Below are 20653 nucleotides of genomic sequence, written 5' to 3' on the forward strand. Positions count from 1 at the left end.
TAAGGTTAGACTTTAAACAAACACAATCATCTCTAGCCTTAGTGGCTGTAAGTCTCTTGGGCGTACTGAGAGTATCTGGCTTACTTCACCTTTCCCTCACTCGTTTTCGGGTACCCACGTTAGGACCCACTTGTTCTGCTGGCTGCGGGTCTCCTCTAGTTTTCCACATTCTCCCCGGGTCCCCAGGACCCGACCCTGAACTTGTAGCACCCAGCGGCTTAGCTATGTCGTATACAGAAGAATTACTGTAAACCGATTTTTATTCGAGTGCGAAAAATATCCGGTTTCGCGGCCTACTTTAACTCCAAATATTAATCGCCGCGAACCATTTATTTGTATTTGTAGAGAATGTTTCCTTTGTCGCGCAAGAAATAAGAGATTATGCGAATAATAGTTGGTTTACAGTACCCCGGTCGCTGTATGCGGATTCTCCCGACAACTTACTCTTAAACGATACTAGCCTTTTCGGGACTTGCATCTTTTTAGCTGGGGAAGAAAACTGCGATTTAGTTAGCGAAGCCAAGAAAAAGTTCAACACCCTTCACCTAGCAAGGTACAGACCAGTCATGCACTGCCTCAATGTACTGGGCCTCCACCTCGACTCCGTGCTCTCTAAGGGTTCTGCCTAAGAACCCAACTTCAGTTTTGAACAGCTCACAATTCAGAAGTTTTGAATTTGAGAACATACGCTCGGAATCGCAGGTTATCAAGGTGAGCATGTGATAAAGCCACTAGCACTAAAACATCGTCGAGGAATGCCAAAGCAATCTTCCAGTTTAGCATGTGTAATACCAGATTGATGGCTCAAACAAAGGTCACGGAGGCATTACATAGACTAACCCCATTCTCGTTAATTCGAAGGCCGTATTTTGTAATGGAGGCCGTTTTTTTTTCGGTCTACCGGAGCTATCTTAATTTGCCAATAAACCGCATTGGCATTTGCATCGGCATCCAGCTTGGAGAACGTACAGCTATTCCCCGCTAGAGTAGCCATGCACTCTTCGATGATCAGTAGGGGGTATGCTATTTAACGGGAAATGCGTCGCTAGTATTTATCCGATGCTCGATCTCGGAGAATTTTCCGAAGTCAAGGTCCTCTACAGTAAAGCTGTCTGGAAATTATTTAACTAGCACGAAAGTCTGAGTTTTGACCTCTACAGGCACATTCTTCCCTAATTGATAGAGAAGTAGGGTTATATGCTTATTACTCCTCTCCCCCTCTATGACATTCGGCGCACTGTGGGGTCGGTACACTTAACAGACACAGCAGCTTGGCCTACTTTAGTACTAGACTTGATGACTCCTATCAGCCATGTTTAGAATACACAGTTTGGCCTTCTCTCCTGTGGCAGTTTACATGTATGTCTGCGAAGGCATTATCCCAGACCTCAAAACACCGGCAGGTTCCAGCATAAACGCTAGCATTTCCGCACTAAGGGCGCACACGATAACGTGGGCAGTGTGCGGAGGGACCTGCACTATGCGGACTGAAACCACATCGAGTACTGGCACTGTCGCTTCAGCGCTCAGGGAAAAGTTGTCTATGCCCTTGATCCCTAGCATTCCCGCTACACATGAAACTTCGGCACCATATGCATGCAAGAAATCAATCCCTGATAGAAGTCTTGTAAAGTTCAACATAAATTGGGTGTATAAAATCGTAATCACCGATACGTAGTTTAGTTTTCCGAGGTACTAGGCGGTTATTCCTGCCCCCTTGCCAGCTATCCTAACAGTGGTGCTCTAAGACCTCGGGCTGAGGCCTCAATGGCTTATATACCACCCCAAGATTATCGTAATGTCGGCTGCAGTGTCCATTGTTGCTTTACCTGGCTGACCACCTATCTGTATAGGGATACGCCACGCACCTGAACTCATGCCTTGACTACTTGACCTGACTGATGTTTTACTTTAGTCGCATTTACATTCGGTTCATAAAACTTGACTCTGGTGTCGGAGTCTGACGCACGACGTTCAAATTTTGCATTACTGTCAGTACTGTGTCCTGACATTTGTAACGGTCTACTGACCTTGAAACACGAGAATGTCTTCGACTCAATGACTTGTCCCGTACGGGACTGCGTATGTGACTGTAGCCCCTACTGCTGTCACCCGAGTCACTGCAGTAGTGATACTGCCTGTCTGAGGCCCGATCCCGTGACTTGACACGGGACCTCTATCTTAGGGCACACAGGATCGCTCAGGTTTCCTCGGATCAGTGCATTCCCTACGATCATTACGTTCCCTTTGCTCAACGTAAAATTTTTGAGAATCAAAATCCAAGTTCTGTCTGTAAGGACTTTGAGACAGAGATATACTGTAGTCATCTCCGCGATATCTAGACACGGATCTTATGCCCCTGGGAGGACGGGTAACAGCTCGGCGACAAAGCTGATAGGCCAATCATCGCTTAATCGCCTCTTCCAGTTTACCAGGAGGATTATTAATTACCTGCTGCCCTGCCCCGCCCCGCCATCACTCCACCCAAGAGCAGAAAGAACTATTTCCTGCTCTTGAAAAATCTCTGGTGAGGTCTTTATGGCCACTGTCCATAACTCTGTCCCCCCATTGCTCTATGGCCTTGTCGGCTCCCTGGCAAATGGAATTAAATTCCAGCTATAAGGCGGTTCTCAGAGAAGTCTTACCAATCCTCTCCTCCATCCGGAGAACTACCTCCCGAAATCTTAACAGAACCGCAGCTAGGTTAAGGACTTCCATGAGGTTGAGCTCATGAATATCACGTGACTTAGCTCCGCCCATTTTCATAATTATTCATGTGAAAACTTTATTCCGTGTTGAATTTTTATTTATTTATTTATCTATACTTTAAAGATTTGTTTTTGTGTTGTTTCTAATAAATTTTATTTGTTTATTTCGTTTTCATCGCTAAATCAGCTCTATAAACGTATTTTCTATGAAATTACCGAATGTCGTTTGGAGCTGATCTACGTCGGCTCGGCGCTTTCACCCTCTCGATACGATTGTCAACCCCGTGGCTGGCAGGTGCGTGGGAAAAGTTTGTCTGTTCCAGTGTCTTGATGGAATTTACAACAAAATTGTTGCCTGGCTTGATGGCAGATGCCGAGAATTTGCTGGACAGAGTGTTATTGTAAGTTTACACTTTCATTTAGACTGTTTTAGCGTAATTAAATGCGTAATTTTAAGAAAATTCGCTGACTTGTTTCAGACCACGTGGTTCATATTCTTTTCTACGTTTCTTCTTTTTAAAAAGAAATTGTATGATTTCTTTATAGTCTGTTAGCATATACTGTACATTTTAGTAATTGCATAAATGAATATGCAGTTGATATTTTGTGATACTGTAATACAACACTCAAGTTTATCATCAAGGAAAAAGTTTTAAATACAGGGGCCCCATATGGGAAGTCTAATTGTGTTGGATTCTTTATTCTGATCTGCACAACATTAATAGCATTTATTTTTGCACTTTAAATGAAATATCCCATGGCAGTCTTTGATCCCACTGTGCTGATGATGCACAAATGTGACACAAAGAAGCACAGATGCTCTAAACTCCGAAAAAAAATTGAAATTTCAATTGAAGCACTGTTTTATATATTTGCATTTGAGATACTTTAATTTTCGCCATAAGCTGACATACGGGGGAATCAGTGTTTCACAAACACATCTTGTTTTTCATCGGGTTGTGCAGTCAATCAAGTTGTAAAAGTGTACAAATTAGAAAGCAGGTTAGTTGTTTTACGTTTATGATATCACGGCATGATTAAGATAGAGTGAGTATTAAAATGTCCGACTAATTATGATGCTCATTATAATTTTACCTTTTATATAGAAATTTTCATTTTTTCAAAAAAATTTAATTAAGGTTTAAATCAAAGTACATTCAAGAAATACATAGTTAAAATAAACTAATATTTTACTTGTTGGGGGAAAGGGGTTCTCCTATAATAAGCTAGCTTCAGCTGGGTGTATGAAAATTTATTTTTACCCCAACTCCAGTGTTTGAATTTACCTTAAGCCCGACCGCCCGAGATGCACAAATTTGGCTGCGGACTAACAGATTTGCATGTATCAACCCCTGGCTGGACTTGTTCAAATTTTTCATTAATTAAAATTCATTAATTTGATTACTCTCTTCCAAATCAACTAAATAAATGGTATTGGTATTGGTGTCAAAGTGTTAAAAGCAAAAAGGTAGAATTCTTCAGCCTATAGATTCAAGATCAAAGTTTTGATGATCTGACCCCCATTCACATTATTTCAAAAAAAAAAATAATAAAAGACAATTATTTTCTCGGGCTGGTAGATTTTTGGCAGGGCTGAATACCGGCTGATAGTTTTGACTAGCAGCCAGCCCTGCATTTCTAGCTAAATTTACAGCGAGTTTAAACACTGCCCAACTCTATTTTTTTTTTTTTTTTTGTTTAATAAAATCCTGGTTTACGATTGGTTGACATCTGTAACATAAAGGGGGTGTAATTACTTATACATGGTTACTTGAAAATCAATACATTGTCATGATATATAAATATATCATGATCATTCTTTTATAACAGTTTTAATTAAAGCTAAACAGGAATTGTAAAAGGAATTTGTCCACCATATTCGATTGTTCATGTTCACGTTCTGAGGGCCCCTATATAAAGCTGCTTAGTCACTATTCAGTGTAATCAGTCGTCACCAGTGTAGATGGACATATGCTACACAGCACCGGGTAGGAAAAAAAAAAAACTATGTACTTCTTCTAATGCAGGAGAGTAAGATAACAAAGAAACTTTAAACAGTTGCACAGGTCAGTGCAGTATACAAACACAAATACATAACTGCAATAAAATGTAAACATAGGTAAGATAACCGGCACGCACATGTGTTGCCATTCCACACCGATACCTGTGACAATAAAGCAGTCAGGTGTTACAGTAACGAATGCGTAGGGTATATCCCAGTACTGATATTGTAGATAGTATTATCAAAAATCTATTTACGAGTCTTGTTTAGTTTTAATCTTTTTAATTAAAAATATTATTATTAATTTCTGTTGACAATTAAAAGATTAACTGTCATTATCAGTCAGGGGTGAGACTGAAATCCGTCATTTTTAAAATGACGATTTTAAGCCATAAAATAAAATTTTTATTATGACTTAAACTCGTCATTTTTAAGAAAATGACGAAAAACAGTCATAAAAATTTAGAGTGTTTCTAAAATACCGAGTTACCTCTCTTTGAAAAATGTTAGATCCACCAACCGAAAAAAGGACAAAAAACATCGTAAACGAACTTCATTTCTCTAATACAGTTGAGTACAATACTGGTTATGTTGACAGTATAAATTTCCCAAGCAAAAATAAGAGTGGAAGAGTTATTTGTCAATTTATTTGCATTAAATAGGAAAGAAGACGAAAATGACGATATTCCGTCTTTTTTCAAAATGGAGGGTCTGGGCGCACTGAAATATCTCGCTTGTTTTACGGGGCGCACTACTTTTTTATGGCTTTAACTTTTTGTCGAGACTTTTCTCTACAAGTACGTATTCTTCCAGACGGTGTACTATATGTTTTTATAGGGCTAAAAGCCATGTAAAAATGGCGAATTAGTTCTACCAAAATTCGACATTTTACCGCTAAATAATAACTTTCACCTTCCATGTTGATGTTCTAACGCATGTGGTCGGCAGTAATTAGTGACCCGGATGAAATGAAACTTGCGTAAACACTCTTCTTTCAGCGGTGAATTCAAAGTTCGCTTTTATGTAACCAGGATAGAAGAATTAAGTTGAAAAAGAAAATATGACGATAGTAAGTCATATTGACAAAAATGACGAAAATACGTACTTAGTAAATATGACGATTATCCATCATTTTTCAAAAATGACGGATTTCAGTCTCACCCCTGACTGATTATGGAATTTTTTTGTTCTCCCTTTACCGATTTTTTTCAAAATTGTCTGTACCTTAATTATTACTGCATGAAACACTCCGACAATACAAAATAGGGCTGTCATGGTTCCAAAATTTTTCGGGACAGGTTTCGGTTCGGTTCTGTGTTTTTCGGTTCAGTTCTTTACATCTATTTTATTCCTTAAATTCATGAAATTAACTTGAAAAATCTTTATTTGTTATGTTACATTCACCTTGAAAACTAATCTTTACCATATTAATATCTTGACATTGGTGTTCAGGACTACTAGGCCAACTTGTAATTACCTACAACCTATCATTCTTGCTGATTTTGATAATTATCTAACCCTTTCGTGACAAGTGTTTTGTCATAGAATGAAGTAGAATTCAGCTGTGATGTTATGTTTATCACTTTTATCGTCATCATTCTTGTGATTTTTGACTCCATTTTTTGTATAAAAACAGATTCTAACATATAAACAAGACCCAAACCGAAATCCGGAAAAATGGAACCGAAACCGAACTGAACAACTTGGACTGCAGTTTTTGGTTATTTCGGGGAACTGTGACAGCCCTAATACAAAACAGTATTAGCAACACAGAGTGATGTCATAATTAGACATTTTAAGAGGGTAATGTAGGGGGAAGAAACAATTTTACAAACCAAAGCCACCTGAATGGTGAATTAGTTACTCAGTTTTGTTGTGAATGGGTATGGGATGACACCTGGTTAGTAAATTGTTTATCTGGCTCGACTTCGCCCTGCCAAGCAGAAAATATTATATACTAACCAGATACCATCCTGTACCCAATCACTTCAAAAGAATGTATACCTGATAACATCTGGCTTGCTTATCATGCTTATGAAGCAAATCTCCTGCTCCAAGCTGCATCATGTGCATGGCAATAAGATTAAAAGAGAGTATTTTAAAAAAAAAAAAAAAAAATATTTACATTTGCTGTGTTTTTCTACAAAGCCAACTATAAAATTGATTTGAATGCCATTTTCGTGTATACTCACCGAGGGGTATAATTTGAACTAGTAAAATATTATGAAATTCTAAGCCCACAGTTGTTTAATGATTTTAAAATTAAATTATAAGGGAATTGGATTATAAAACAGTGTAAACTGACCAAAACCAGGTTATACTCAAATAATTTGGCCACGAATTTGAGTCGTTCCTTAAATATATTGAATTTATCAAATATCTTAACAAAATACATACATGACTAGGGCACAGATTGCAAAGCAGATCATCCCCCCCCCCCCCAAGAAAAAGCTCATCCATCTGATATAAATTATTATTTACTTGTGTAACTACTGATACACACACAGACTCACTCAACTACACACAACATGCACAAGTGGATTAATTACCATGCCTTTCCAACTTTATTGCGAGGGGAGAAAAACTAACCATGACAAATAGCAAAGAAGCAAAACATTTTATTGAATCGCTGTGTTTCGGGCAACATTGATTATGTTAGCTTCCTTGCTCCGCGTTGGGCAATATTTCATCCCTTGTTTTTCTATTGTGACGTTATGTTTTATGGAAGTCGTAACAGTATCAATCAATCTTCTAATCAGAATCCAAATCAATTAAAATGTGGGAAAACTCTCTTTGCTGGTCAATAGTGAAAATTAAATGACCGTCAATATTTTTCGGAGGAGCTTATATCAATATGTTGAATGCTTCTCCATATAGAGAATATAAGGAGTATTCTTTACTGAATATAACAAACATTTTATTGAATCTCTATATTACATCTTTAAAAATTGCATACTTGCATCTCTTGTCATGATGTGATGCATTCATACCAAAAATATATTTGTGTTTAAAAGCTGGAATAATCATTTTTACAACTTTATATAAAACCTAATAATTTACACATGCCAAACAGTTGCAATTCAATGCATGAATACAGAAACTGTGATTCTTCCTTTCAGTTTGTTAAATGTAGTAAGAAGTAATTCGTGTTTTGATTATATACATACATATATATATATATATATATATTCAGATCAATCAAGAAAAAAAACATACTTTAAAAATCAGCAATTACAAGGTAATGCAAGACATGTTTATTAGCGTTCAAGTCTGCTTCCGAGTTCAAACTTTGTGTATCGTGTAATGAAATATGTCTAAAAGTGATAAATATTCCAGTGAACTAAGAGTTTTTCTGCAATTTTAATGAGCGGCACTGTTCCCTTGTCTTTGTTTTCCATTAGCTCTCTGTGTTTTTTAATTATGGCTGTCTGTAGTTTAGCCAATGCTGCATCATAGGAGTTTCTAAAAAATGAGTCATTTGTGCTTTTCAGAATCCTCCGATACTTTAAAAACTCTTTGAAAGTTGGATCATCGCATGGCAGAAGTGCTGTAACCATGGAGACAGTTGATTCTGTATCTAGTAATGTATAAAAAAAAAAATTCTTAAAAAAAATATTTTAAATTTTGAAAACTGATAAATGAAAAAATATAATCTGTATTTCATAAATAAACTTTGCGATATATACCTTTTACTTCTGTAAAGAGCTTTCTTTTGCATGTCTTTTTTGTGCAAGAGTCATCTGAAATGTTGCACACTTTAATAGTTATTGCCATTATTTGTCAAATTTGTTATTAAAGATGTCTTTATAATCATAATAATTGGTCCTGCTATTTACTGGCAGTATCACAAGCCTTGGGATTCAAGGGGTAAAAAAAATACTCCAGTTTGTTGGTCTGATTTAAGTGATATAAATACCTGTTGACAGTATAAAAATGGCTATACTTATTCAAATACTTTCAGACAGGAATATTGTGTACTCCAGCTGTTGTCCTTATCTTACCTGCTGTGGAATTTTTGACTTTTTCCAGACCACATGTGTTTCTTACAGCGAGAAATCCAGCTTGATGACTCTCTACAAAAAAGTAAGCTATCATTAGTTTTTAGCTCACCTGAGCCAAAGGCTTCTGATGGAAGAGTGTCTGTCGTTCGTCGTCTGTAAACTCTTCACATTGACAACTTTTCCTCAAGAACCGCTGGGTCAATTTCAACCAAACTTGCCATAAAGCATCCATGGGTAACAACAACCAGGGGTAAGGCGGGGTCAAAATATTGGGTCAGTGTTTCATAGAAACATATACAGGGTTCGAAATTCACTATATACCACTCGCAAAACGCGAATTAGAATATCAAAATTGCGAGTTGAAAATGTAACTCGCAAAAACTTGCGAGTTGATTTTTTAACTAGATTTTACAAGATTAAACCAAGAAAAACTTTGGAAAAAACATGCATTTAAAGTGACCCAAAATTATATAATAAAATTGGTATTTTACAGAACAAAATGCTTTTGATTTAACTCAATATAATATAAATAAAACACAGTGAGACTAATGCAGTTTTATTTTGTTTATTTAACAGCAGCTACTTTATCCTTAAGTTACATGTATTTAATTTTAGATTTAAAAAAGCTTTTATTTTAAAATTGCGAGTAGTCTTGTGAAATTGCGAGTTCACTTTTTTGTTACTCGCAATTATTTGCGAGTTGTATTTTTAGGGAGTTTCTATCCCTGCATATAGGTGTAATGGTTAAGGGGCATTTGAGTAAAACGCATTGAAGACTACAGATAATGGAATGACCTGACAACCCTTGGAATGGACTAGCCAAACCAAAGGGTATATAAGGAAAAGCTTTGGGAAAATCAGGCATTTAGAAACTAGCTGAAGAAGTAGGATGTTGAATCAGCAATGAAGAAGTTAGGTATTCCATCCCTAACAGCAATAAATTCAATGAAATTGAATACATAACAGATGTGTAAGTATTGAATACTCAGTATATTTAGACATAATTCCCATTTATAAGTATTTATTGATATTCTGGGGGTAGGTGGGGCCACAATAGGGAATCAAATTTACTAAATACAAGAATATATATGAAAAAAAATATTTTAAAATCTCAAGCACAGTAAGGCCATGATAAGCCATATTTAAAACATGGAAGCATCCTATAATAGTGTAAAATCAAGTTTGTTCAAATCATGGCCTCTCAGGGGTAGGGTGGGTCCAAAATGCTTTATGTAGGAATATATAAGGAAGAGTCCTTAGATCCATATTTGCTGAAACCTTGAACCCCAGGGTTAGGGTGGGGCCACAATAGATGATCCAGGGTTGGAAATTATAGCCTGCCTGACCATCTGGCAGTCTGTTTCTCAGGCGGGCCGGGATGAAACCTCAGATGACAGCCCAGTGATCGAGCTAATTTTAATAGCCAGTTCCTTAGTGTACTTGACATGAATTAATCTTTTTTTTTATTCATCTGAATTATTTTCATCTTATTCCTACCTGTAAACTTTACAATATTTTTAATATAGGCAGATTAAAATCAGCAGTGCTTTGCATTTTTCTACTTTCGTTTTTAAAAACGATCTATATATATAGCCAGAGACATTTATATGTCTCTGATATGGCTTCTGATTTTATTGCTTGTTTATCATTTCATTTTATTTAATCTTGCTTTTTAATGAAATGATAATTTACCCTAAATCTATGTGTTCATCTTGCATACCCCTTCAGGTTGTCAATAAATAGTTTAAATCCCTTTAACTGCTCCAGGCTAAGATACCTGTACCTGGACAGCTGTGTGCGTCCAAGCGAGAAGTGATTTTCATGTTTCAATTAACACCTGCATGCATTAAACAACCTATATGTATTATTTATTCAAATAAACAAACCTGATATTCTTATCCCGATTGACAAAATATGACAGTCGGGAAACTCAGAAAAATCTGAAATTTCAGGGTGAAAATTTTAGGTCAATTTTGCTTTCCCGATCGGGAACAGCTGTTTTACAAAATTTATAATACATTCATAATAATGAACATTTTTATCAGGACTGGCAGATTTTGAGCAGAGCTGGTAATTTTTAAACGAAGCCAGTCCTGTAGCTAGCTGCTATTTTCAGTGAGTTTCCAACCCTGGATGATCACAGTTTTACATTGTATATTATATGTATTTTTTTTTGAAGACCTTCTTCTCTGAAGAACATCAAAGCTATGATTATTATATGGAAGTATCCTCTGGTAGTTTAAATTCAATTTTATTCAAATCATATAAAGGATATGCAGTGTCACGCTCATATTTAATCAGAAGTATTTCATGTGATAAACAGTTGAGATTGTGTTAAGTTTGAAAAAATACTTTCATGGATTAACTGCATAAATAGATTTAGAAAAACTATTAACCTGTTTTCTTAACTTCACTTTTCAGTTTTGTGTCTATATCAGGAGTTGGAGCTGATTCCTGTTTTTCTGATACACACCCCTTGATCCGTGCTTCCCCCGTGCCATGTGGAGCATCTTGAAGGCACACTTAAGAAATCATCCAAAAAAAATCAATGAGTATATGTTTGATATAAAAGAAAAACAGAAGTGTTCAGTAGATGTATGGGATATTTTAGGGGGAAATAAATTGCAAAATATTTTACAAGTACAGTGTGATCTCACAATTTCAAATCAACTTTTGGTAAGAAAATGGGAAGACCTTATCTTTAACATCAGTTGTTGTTTTAAAGACTTTCAGAAAGGTTTATTTTTTTGGTTGGTTTTTATTCATTTCATATTAACTTTGTAGAACTACCTGAATTCTGAGTGTCACTTGTGCTTTGAACTACATTTGGATATGAAATCAGCTCCTGCTGCAGTGATCCTGCATCAATGGATGGACCACCTTCATCAGTATGTGTCTCCATTATGATTTTAGAAATCTCTGCAATGTATATAAATAGTTCATACATAAACATGTACCTGTGGAAATGGTATATACTTTAGGAGTCATACTCATACTTGTCACAAAAATGGCATTTGGGCAAGTTCAAGGTAACTGACAGAAAAAAATGCTAATTTTGTATAATTACTTTAGATGTAGTTTACTTATAAAGTGTGTGGTAAGCTACGGCATTCAACTGAGCAATGAATCATTAGTATTTAAAAATATAGTATCGTAAATGCAACAGTGTGTGTAATCAAATTGAATATCGTGCATTAGCGTGTTATGAAAATTTGTTTCATGAACCATTGCAGTTACAAGACTATATCTTTCAAAAAGTAATGATTCATTGCTAATATTTACTTTTTTTTTAATTCTCTGCCTTGACTGCAAATGTGATTTATATTTCAAAACTATGTATTATCCTTTGTGTAAGCTACTATTAATGGAAGAACCAATGTAACAGTTTCTGGTCAATGTGAGCGTGAATTTTGATTTCCGTTTTTGACGTTCTACTTCCTCGGTATTCAAGGTTTGTGATGTCAAAATAAAATGCATGCTTAAACCTTTTGACCCCTTTACATGAATGCCATATATTTTCACACACTTTATATGCAAAATTACAAGGGGGAAATCTGGTGAAGAACAGCAGGGCCAAAGCAACTCTGGTAAGGCACATGGGCTTCTTGCTTCATGAACTAACATGGATGAGCATGAATATCTCCATTGTTAAGTCATAATTACCGTACTTGATGTCAAAACTGTAGTGCAAACTTTTTTGCTTTGAAAATGACAGTTGAATGGTGTAATTTGTGGCAACTCATCAGAATAATGTAGATATAAAAATTGAATTGAATTTTTGAAAATTCATTAGGTACATGAACTACGACGCTTCTCGCTGGCAAATTTACCATTAAGCGCTAACACACTTCACGAAATATGCCGATGTGAAGCACCATAGTTCATGTCCTCATGAATCTTCAAAAATTAAATTAATTTCTTAAATAACTGCAACATTGTGTGCAAATAAATTGAATAATGCATGTAGGGCTTTATGAATTTTCAATATTCATTGATTCATTGCTTAGGTCAGATTCATGTTTGTAAGAGAGGAACTTTGAGAATATGTTGATGTAAAGTTGTTGCTTTTGTAGAAATACCTGTTTCCTGATCTGCTTCTGCATGGAGAGCTCCAGCCGAATTGCCCAAGGACACTGCTTCTTTTCTTCTGTCTGGTGCACACTCTTGGATTGCTCTTGTGGGGGAAACTCCAGTGGAATGACCCAAAGCCATTTCTCCATTGCTTCTGCCTGATGCCCACTCCTGGTTTTGTGATTTTTCTGAGACAGTTGATGCGATTCGAATGAATGCTGAAAAAAGATTGAAATATTTAATGAAGTCAAGTTACTTCCAGGCAAAGGATATTCACAGTATACATGTATTCAAGTAAAGTCATAAAGGGGTAAAAATTAACAGTAATTAAGCAATAACATTTCAGTGAAAATTGCCTAAGTTTTACTGTAAAATATGTAGTAATGCAGAATTTATCTTTTTTTTTTTTTTTAATTTTATGTTAATTGATTTTTTCTTGTATTGAAAAAATTTAAGTATATGTACCTTCATTCTTATAAGTCCTACATAGTTGTCCCTCCTCATGTATTTTGATTTTGTTCAGTGGTAAGCTGAGTTTTGATGCTTCACAATCCTGAACACACTTCTTCCAATCTTCTGCCAGGAGTCTTTGCTGGTCCTTGTCTGACAAAGACCGAAAGTGGCGTAAGGGAGGGTATGTATGAAAATCTGGCTCTTCAGGCCCATCATGGAACATAACTGCACCCTCATGTAAGGACCACCACATGTTCTCTCCACCATACATAAAATCCGAGATTCTCTGGTAGTGGACTTGAAAGAGGGTTGGTCTCTTCATTATGAAATCAAGATCAAATTTTGTATTTTCTGACTTAGGCAAGAGTTTTGCCTGGTGACTGACAATGGATTCTTGATGTTTAAGGTAGTCTTTCTTGGTCTCGTCCATCTGTTGAGCATTGTACCGTAAAACTGCGTTGTCAATAACCTTTCCACATTGTCTGTTAGCTGTATTTAATGAGATACTCCTTAAGTCGCCAAATGATCTTTCCTCTTGCTCAGGGACTAAGGATCTAAGGCAGAACAATCTATATGTTTCAGGACAATGGACTGTTAAACTGTGAAAGTGGCTGCCAAAGAACTTTCTGGTGGTCATCTTCTTTGGTATTCCAATGACAGTTTTTGAAAGGATGGAGAATTTAAAGCAAAGGTTGTATAATCGCAGTACTTTCTTTGTTGTTCTCTGCTGGTATTCACTGTAACATATAGAAATGATTTCCACTAAAGTCATACAGAGTTCAGAAATTTCTTTGCTGATTTTTTTCTCTAAAAATTTTAGATGGGTAAACATGGCTAGCTTGACTGCAAACAGACGGGCATCGGATCCCTTGAGCTGATTTTTGTCCCCAATGGTTGAAGTAGCAAATTTTTCAAATTCTTTTTGTGTTGTTAAATTACCAATATGGCAGGGTAGTTCCAATATCAAATTTTGTACAATGTTGGTGATGTCGTGAAGAGGCTCGCAGGGTGGTATCTCATATAGGTGGAGCAAATCAGAAATATTGTTGTCGGTTGTCAGTAGTGCTGGTGGTCTCTGGATACCTCTAAGAATTGTTGTAAGTTCTTCCTGCATCTCACTTTTGCTTTTATTATGGATGTCATGGCCTCTTGCTTTTAATTCTACTTCAAGGTCTGACTTTTTGAGATTAGAAAAAGGGGATGGGTTTATGACTGAAAATCTTCTCCATAGTTCTCCTTCTTTGAATATCTGCACCCGATCATCTAAGGAAGGATTCCCAATACTGTAAACATATTCTAAATTTTGATGTTCTTTTGACCTTACTCCACACAGGCAGCTGTAATTCCCACCCCTTTGATGCCCTGCTTCAAATTGTCTAGCAGGGCCATCCCCACTAAAAACTCTTGGCATATAACTGATTTCCCCTTTCTGCATTCTTAAATTTTGAAGGTCTCCAACCCTAGCCTGCATATATGAAAGCTGGTCAATATCCGAACTTGATGATTGTCCAAGTATATATAGATATGGCCTCTCCACCTTTCCTTGTATGTCCACAGGGGGGCGCTCGGGAAACCTTTTCATGTACTCTTCATCAGTTAGGAAATTGGCATTATCATAGAGGGTACTGATCATAACGGTGAAGTAGCTGTGATTTAGTATGTCGGAGTGATCATGCCAAATTTTTAGATGTCTTGATTTCTCCAACTTGAGCAGCTTTTCCTTTGCTTCTTCATCTGAGCCTGGCATTTCTTCTCCAAGATTCTTAAAAATTGTCTTCAGATCATTCGATGTTAAAGTAGCTACTTCGGTATTTCTCTGATAGTCTTGATGATTGTCTAGCATGGCATCCATAATATTTTTTAAAGGAATCATTCTACCATACACTGTCATCTCCTTGTCAATAAGTCTTCCATTTTCATCTATTTTGTTTGTTTTGTAGATTTTAGGAGCAATTCTCTCTCCAATGTACAGTTCCTTTCTCCCTAGTTTGCTGTGAATTTCTTCTCTCAGTGCTCTAGCAGGTCTGGGGGTGGGTACAGAAACTTTACGAAAAACTTTTTGCCTTGCCCTGCGAACTCTCTGGAGAAAGTCCCGACCACTTACCCGTCGATCTGTATTAAATTGTTTACAGTTGACACCATTTAATTTTGCAAAAATCTGAAGAACCTGACCTGCATTCTTTGGAATTATCCCTCGTTTGTTTTTTACCTGAAACTTGAGGGCAAGATACCTCCAGATGACCCTAGACCCTGGTGCCAAATTTCTAATAAATTTGAGGAATTTTTCTCTGTCGAACTGGTAATTATCTATGTTTCCAATATGCCTCTTGGCCTTCTTTGTCCCTTGTAAAATTTTTTTAGAATTGTCTGTTATTCTCTTTCTGGCAACATTTGGTGCTTCAAAGAAGGTAGATAACCTGTCTCGGTCAGCTTGGCTATATGATTTTCCAGAGGCAAGAAAATTTTGAATTTCATTTTCGTTGTTTCCTATAAGCTGACTTATAGATTTTGTGCTTTCTCTTGTGATTTTGATTTTATGTTTTCGTTTTTGTTCACTTGTGTTCTTCTCAATCAAGTTAAATTTTTTTGATACTGTTGACTTCAAATCTGTGTTGAATTTTTTTTTCATGATAGGTTCTAACACATTGAGAAGTTGTTCTGCTCCATTACTGTTATTATGAGTCATTTCACTAACAAGTTCATTTGTTTTTTTAACCAAATTTTCTGCATTTTCTGAGGTAGAATTGTGTAATACTGAGTAATTGATCAGTGAGGTTTCACAAGGCATACAGTCATGTACAGTATGCCTCTGTTTGTCATGGTGAGAAAGGGCATCCCATTGTTGGAGTGAAAATTTTGCTATGAAATCTTTTTTTTTCACTACCTTTATTGTTGTTTTTCCAGTACTTATTTTGTGTGATATAATTTTGAACTCGTGGTAATTGACGTACAAATTTGTCATAGGGCAAATGCATCTTTGGGTATTTGTTCATTACACTATTGTAGAAATGAAATCTAAATGATGCAGATACATTTGACGATTTCTTATTGGTATCAGAATCAAGCAGTGTAGCATCTTTTGAAGACCACCAATGAATACTTTCAGGATCTTTACTGCTACGCCCAATGATGACTTTGGCAAAATTGCAAAAATTCATGACTAATGTTACTCAAACGTTGATGTATTATTGTTGACTGGATTTATACATTTTTGCTATTTAACAACAAGTGTCCAATGGGGCAATGATGCACGATTTTTGTTTTGTTGAAACATTTTGTTGGCTCTTATGTTTGAACATTGAGGCTTGATCCTTGATTGATTTAAAACATTTTGGTTGGTTGCTACTAATTACACATTGAGGCTTGATCTTTGTTTGCATAAAAACATTTTGTTTGGCTGCTAATGTTGGAGTATTGGTTGACTACTACTAATGGAATTCTGAGGCTTGATTCTTGATTGAAATAAAAAATTCTGTTGGTTGCTATTAACAAAATGTTGAGGCTTGTTCCTTAATTGAAATGGCTGCTACTAAATCAATTTCTTATACTCACAGACTATTATTTTTTACGAATACTGCTTGTTGTTATTCAAGGTCAATGTTGTTGTCAGCCATATTATAAAATTGTCTATAATAATCTCTAAATAAATAGTTTATTAAAAAAAATATAGCATGAAATTTTTTTTTAAAAATTAAAAACTAAAAAAAGGTTAATTTTTTAGTACTTCAGTTCCTGATTATTTTTTTTTTTTAATTTTTCCAGCAGTTTTATTTTTTTTCATTATTTTATTAAATAAATTTGTAGCTTGTTCTTGACTTTAAAATTGATTGAAAGTTTTAATATTGAATATTTTACATAATTTGAAACACCTTTGATATTGTTTTATGTTTATTTTATATTTTACTTGTTTAACTGTCTTTTGTTTTGAGATTTTTTTTCAGGACACAGTATATATGTACATGTAATTAATTTCTTAATTGAAAATAAAACATGCTGAAATATATTTTATATGTGTTTTTTTTATATGTCTGAATTTTATTAAATTATTCAAAGGTCTGATTGTTGCATACCAGTCTGTTGAATGCTCTATTCCAAAGACTAAGCAGTGGCACACAAAAATTTTATCGAGGGAAAAAGAGGCATAGATCCCTTCTTTTAAGTGTTGAAAATATGCACATAATATATATATCTATACTTATAAATTAATAAATTTTGCAAATAAACTCCGAAACGGATGCACCAGAGTTCTTACTTACTCCTCTGACAATACACTATATACAAGATGATGTCCGTAAACTATATTTAGATTTCACTCGCATAGTAAGTGTCGCACATTAAATAAAAAGTCTACTTTTATTTTCTATAAACAGCCATGAAATAGCAAAAACGTGAGTACGGTGGCGTTTCCGGTTGGCGGATCTAAGTTACTGGCAGTTTTTAATGAAACTGACAACAAGCAATCGTTTATTTATTTCATAAAACGTCATCACTTTATTATTCAATCAAAACTTGATTTAAATGATATAAAAGAAATAAGTTGTGATAACCGATTAAAAAAGGGAAATGTGCAAATTATTTTCGTCATTCGCCAATCTTGATATTGACGGAAGCTTCTAGAACATCATATAGCATCGAGCCCGATGTTAAAAAGAAAAACGAAGCGATTGTACATGTAGCTGCATGAACATAAAAAAAGCTTTTGTGTGAATGGTCATTGAAGTAATGGTAAATCATTGATAACACTATAAGTTGTGAAAATATTTATATATCGAAAGACTATTACATATATGTAGTAGGTTTTTCTAATAAATTTATCGGTAAAATTTGTAAATTTATCGGTAAAATTTGTATTTTCCTTACTGAGAGCATCGTGGCAACAAACCCGAAGTACAATTTGTACTTCGTAATAAACTTGCTTACATGAAAAGAGAAAATTAATGAATAAGGTATTGTTCAAATATAATTTAAAGATGTAAAATTTTGTGCTTTAATCAATACATTTCATTTTTTTTTTCTGAAAGCAGTCTTTTGTATCAAATACTCGGCCTATTCATAGGGCGTTAAACAGCTAATTTTTACACAGGTACTTGGGTCTTGGTATATAAATATGTATGTACCGGGTACCTTATTGATATGTAAAAAAGGTAAAGTACATTTTTTACATATCAATAAGGTACATACATATTTATACACCAAGACCCAAGTACCTATGACCCCCCCCCCCCAAAAAAAAAAAATAATTTATCTGTAAAATGTGCATATTCACTCCTTTTATCCTTGGCGGAAATGAAATAAGAGCATCTGAAGTACAATATCCATAACATTGTACAACAGGTTTCACAGTAAATGTCAATTAAATGATATTGTTATTTTTCAAGATTTTACAAAAAGGTGGTGGGGTGGGGTGGAGGCGTACATTTTCTTCCTGTGGGATTTTGAACAAAGTATTCCTGCTATAAGCCTGTAGGCTGTCAGTAGAAACTACAATATATTTTTTGTCTGTAGTGGTGTAAATTCAATTCCCCGCGCTTGCGCGGGATTTCATCTAGTATATATAGATAATTTATTAATATACACAGATATTACTGGACAAAATCTTTGTTGTGCTGTAGCATTTGTACAGCAAATTCGTTTTCCATAAGGCCTGTGGTGCATGTTTGAAGTAATAGTATTTACACTCCATGACGTTGAAACCCATGAAATTGAATAAAAAATAATAAAAACATATTAGCAATCTTAAAAATGTTTATTTGATAAACAAGTAAGAATATCGAAGGATATACGCTATAAATGTTTGTTTAATGTTTTTAAATTTACCGCGCCTTCCAATATTTAGAAAGGATTATCTGCCCTTGATCCTGATCGCCAGTGCGTTTTAATGTCGGCTCATTGGCATGAAAATAAACAGGGCCGTGGAAAAACATAAAAGTTCAACGATATCCTGCCATTTTTGAGGATTGAGTTTTCCTTTAATATTTTATTTGAACATTACTGTATGTGAAAAGTGCTGGGAGCAAGTTGAGTCTTGAAAACAAATACTGTTTTTTCACTCAAATGGATGTTGGTATGCGTGAAATTACTAAAACTTGACTATTCAATGCAAAAATTCGGTATGTTACTGGATGTATTATATTTGCTCCCAGCACTTTTCAGATTAAGAAACTCATTTTCTTTCAAGTTATATAAACAACAGTTTACAATATGATCAGTATATCGTTGAACTTTTGCGATCAATACAGTCATATTAAGATGATCTATTTTTATCCTATCACGTGATACTCAGCTGATGCAGCGACTAGATTCATGTCATAAATGTATGAGAGGTCGATGGTAACATAATGATGTTTATGTATTGTGATTGCTATTATGGGATGAGTTTGTATCATTTGTCTAAATTTGAATGGTTTTTAGTGCTTATATTTCATATAGATATTCATGGACGTCCTTAACCTAGTTGCGACGCCCCTCAGTCAGAGGGTATCAAAATATTTCAGCGCGGCCCTCTCCAGTGTGAGACTTAGTGCAAACAAAGAGTCGGGATCACTCCACTGGTGATACTCGGCAATAGTGGAAACTTAGCATAAAAAAGGGACCTATTCAACATCTTTGTTATACTTCACACTTTGTTTGACTTCAGCTTGAATACTCAGGCTAATTTAACTCCTTTCTGTTTGAATTGAACTGGGCAACTGAGTTCGATTTGCTGTATTTACAAGCGTATGATCTTGATTGATTGATTGATTGTTTTGTTGTTCTACGTCCCATTCGAGAATTTTTCACTCATATAGAGACGTCAACATATACCGGTGAAGGGCTTCAAATTTTGACTTTTACTCTGCACTCAGGGCCATTGAGCAGTTAGGCACCTTTATCTTGCCAACGCCTGCCGTGACACGGGGCCTCGGTTTTTAAGGTCCCATCCGAAGGACCCGCAACTTTCACTTCAAGGTGCCGAGCGCATGGCAAAGGAACAGTTGCTACCCATTTTTTATCGACTTAGGTCAGTCGCGGCCGATATTCGACCTCACGACCTCCCGATTACGAAGCGAGCGCTCTACCGACTGAGCTACCGTGAACGGTCGTATGATCTTGAGATGTCCACCTCTCAGTACCAGGTACAGATGAGGGACTACCCACTAGAACATCTGGCTGCTCTACCAACCCACAATTGTGATCAGAGCCCTGACCACTAATGTTAGCGATACAAGGATGCGCGGGCGCTATTGGCTTAAGTACCCATTCGGGTACCCCCAGTTACATAACCAGGGACCGGCGGGTCCGTGCTTGGAAGCACTGGGTAACACCCCCCCCCCCCTCCTGACGTGAACGAACCCAAAGAAAATGTGCTCAGAAGGCCAGAACCTAAGCTCTCATAACCGGTCGACGATAAAGAGTGACCTTGAGATACTGATACCACT

General features: G+C 35.9%; 1 protein-coding gene across 3 annotated transcripts; it reads left to right on the forward strand.

Moving 5' to 3' along the window:
* Positions 1-2840: 2840 nt before the first annotated feature.
* Positions 2841-14643, forward strand: LOC133203193 (uncharacterized). Of its 3 annotated transcripts, XR_009723340.1 has the most exons (7): positions 2841-3109; positions 8202-8290; positions 8672-8793; positions 10757-10826; positions 11133-11263; positions 11496-11599; positions 12785-14643. XR_009723340.1 is itself a non-coding variant. In XM_061339038.1 (5 exons), exons 1-4 carry the CDS (start codon positions 2928-2930, stop codon positions 11189-11191), a joined length of 432 nt encoding a protein of 143 aa, XP_061195022.1. In that variant the 5' UTR covers positions 2841-2927; the 3' UTR covers positions 11192-11599; positions 12785-14643. The 3 variants fall into 3 exon arrangements, 1 of the variants encoding a protein (XP_061195022.1); XR_009723339.1 differs by having other exon boundaries at positions 11133-11599; XM_061339038.1 differs by lacking the exon at positions 10757-10826 and having other exon boundaries at positions 11153-11599.
* The last annotated feature ends 6010 nt before the right edge of the window (positions 14644-20653 follow it).

The sequence above is a fragment of the Saccostrea echinata genome, unplaced genomic scaffold, assembly GCF_033153115.1.
Source record: "Saccostrea echinata isolate AGI-Se365-2 ecotype Australia unplaced genomic scaffold, CSIRO_AGI_Sech_v1 ptg000048l, whole genome shotgun sequence".
Lineage (NCBI taxonomy): Eukaryota > Metazoa > Mollusca > Bivalvia > Ostreida > Ostreidae > Saccostrea > Saccostrea echinata.

Bases quoted from the DNA above. Each gene is read 5' to 3' on its own strand.
- LOC133203193 (XM_061339038.1), top strand. From the start codon at position 2,928: ATGTCGTTTGGAGCTGATCTACGTCGGCTCGGCGCTTTCACCCTCTCG. The intron at 3,110-8,201 runs GTAAGTTTACAC...TGTGCTTTTCAG, and splicing joins TTGCTGGACAGAGTGTTATT to AATCCTCCGATACTTTAAAA. The intron at 8,794-11,152 runs GTAAGCTATCAT...CTATATCAGGAG, and splicing joins TGATGACTCTCTACAAAAAA to TTGGAGCTGATTCCTGTTTT.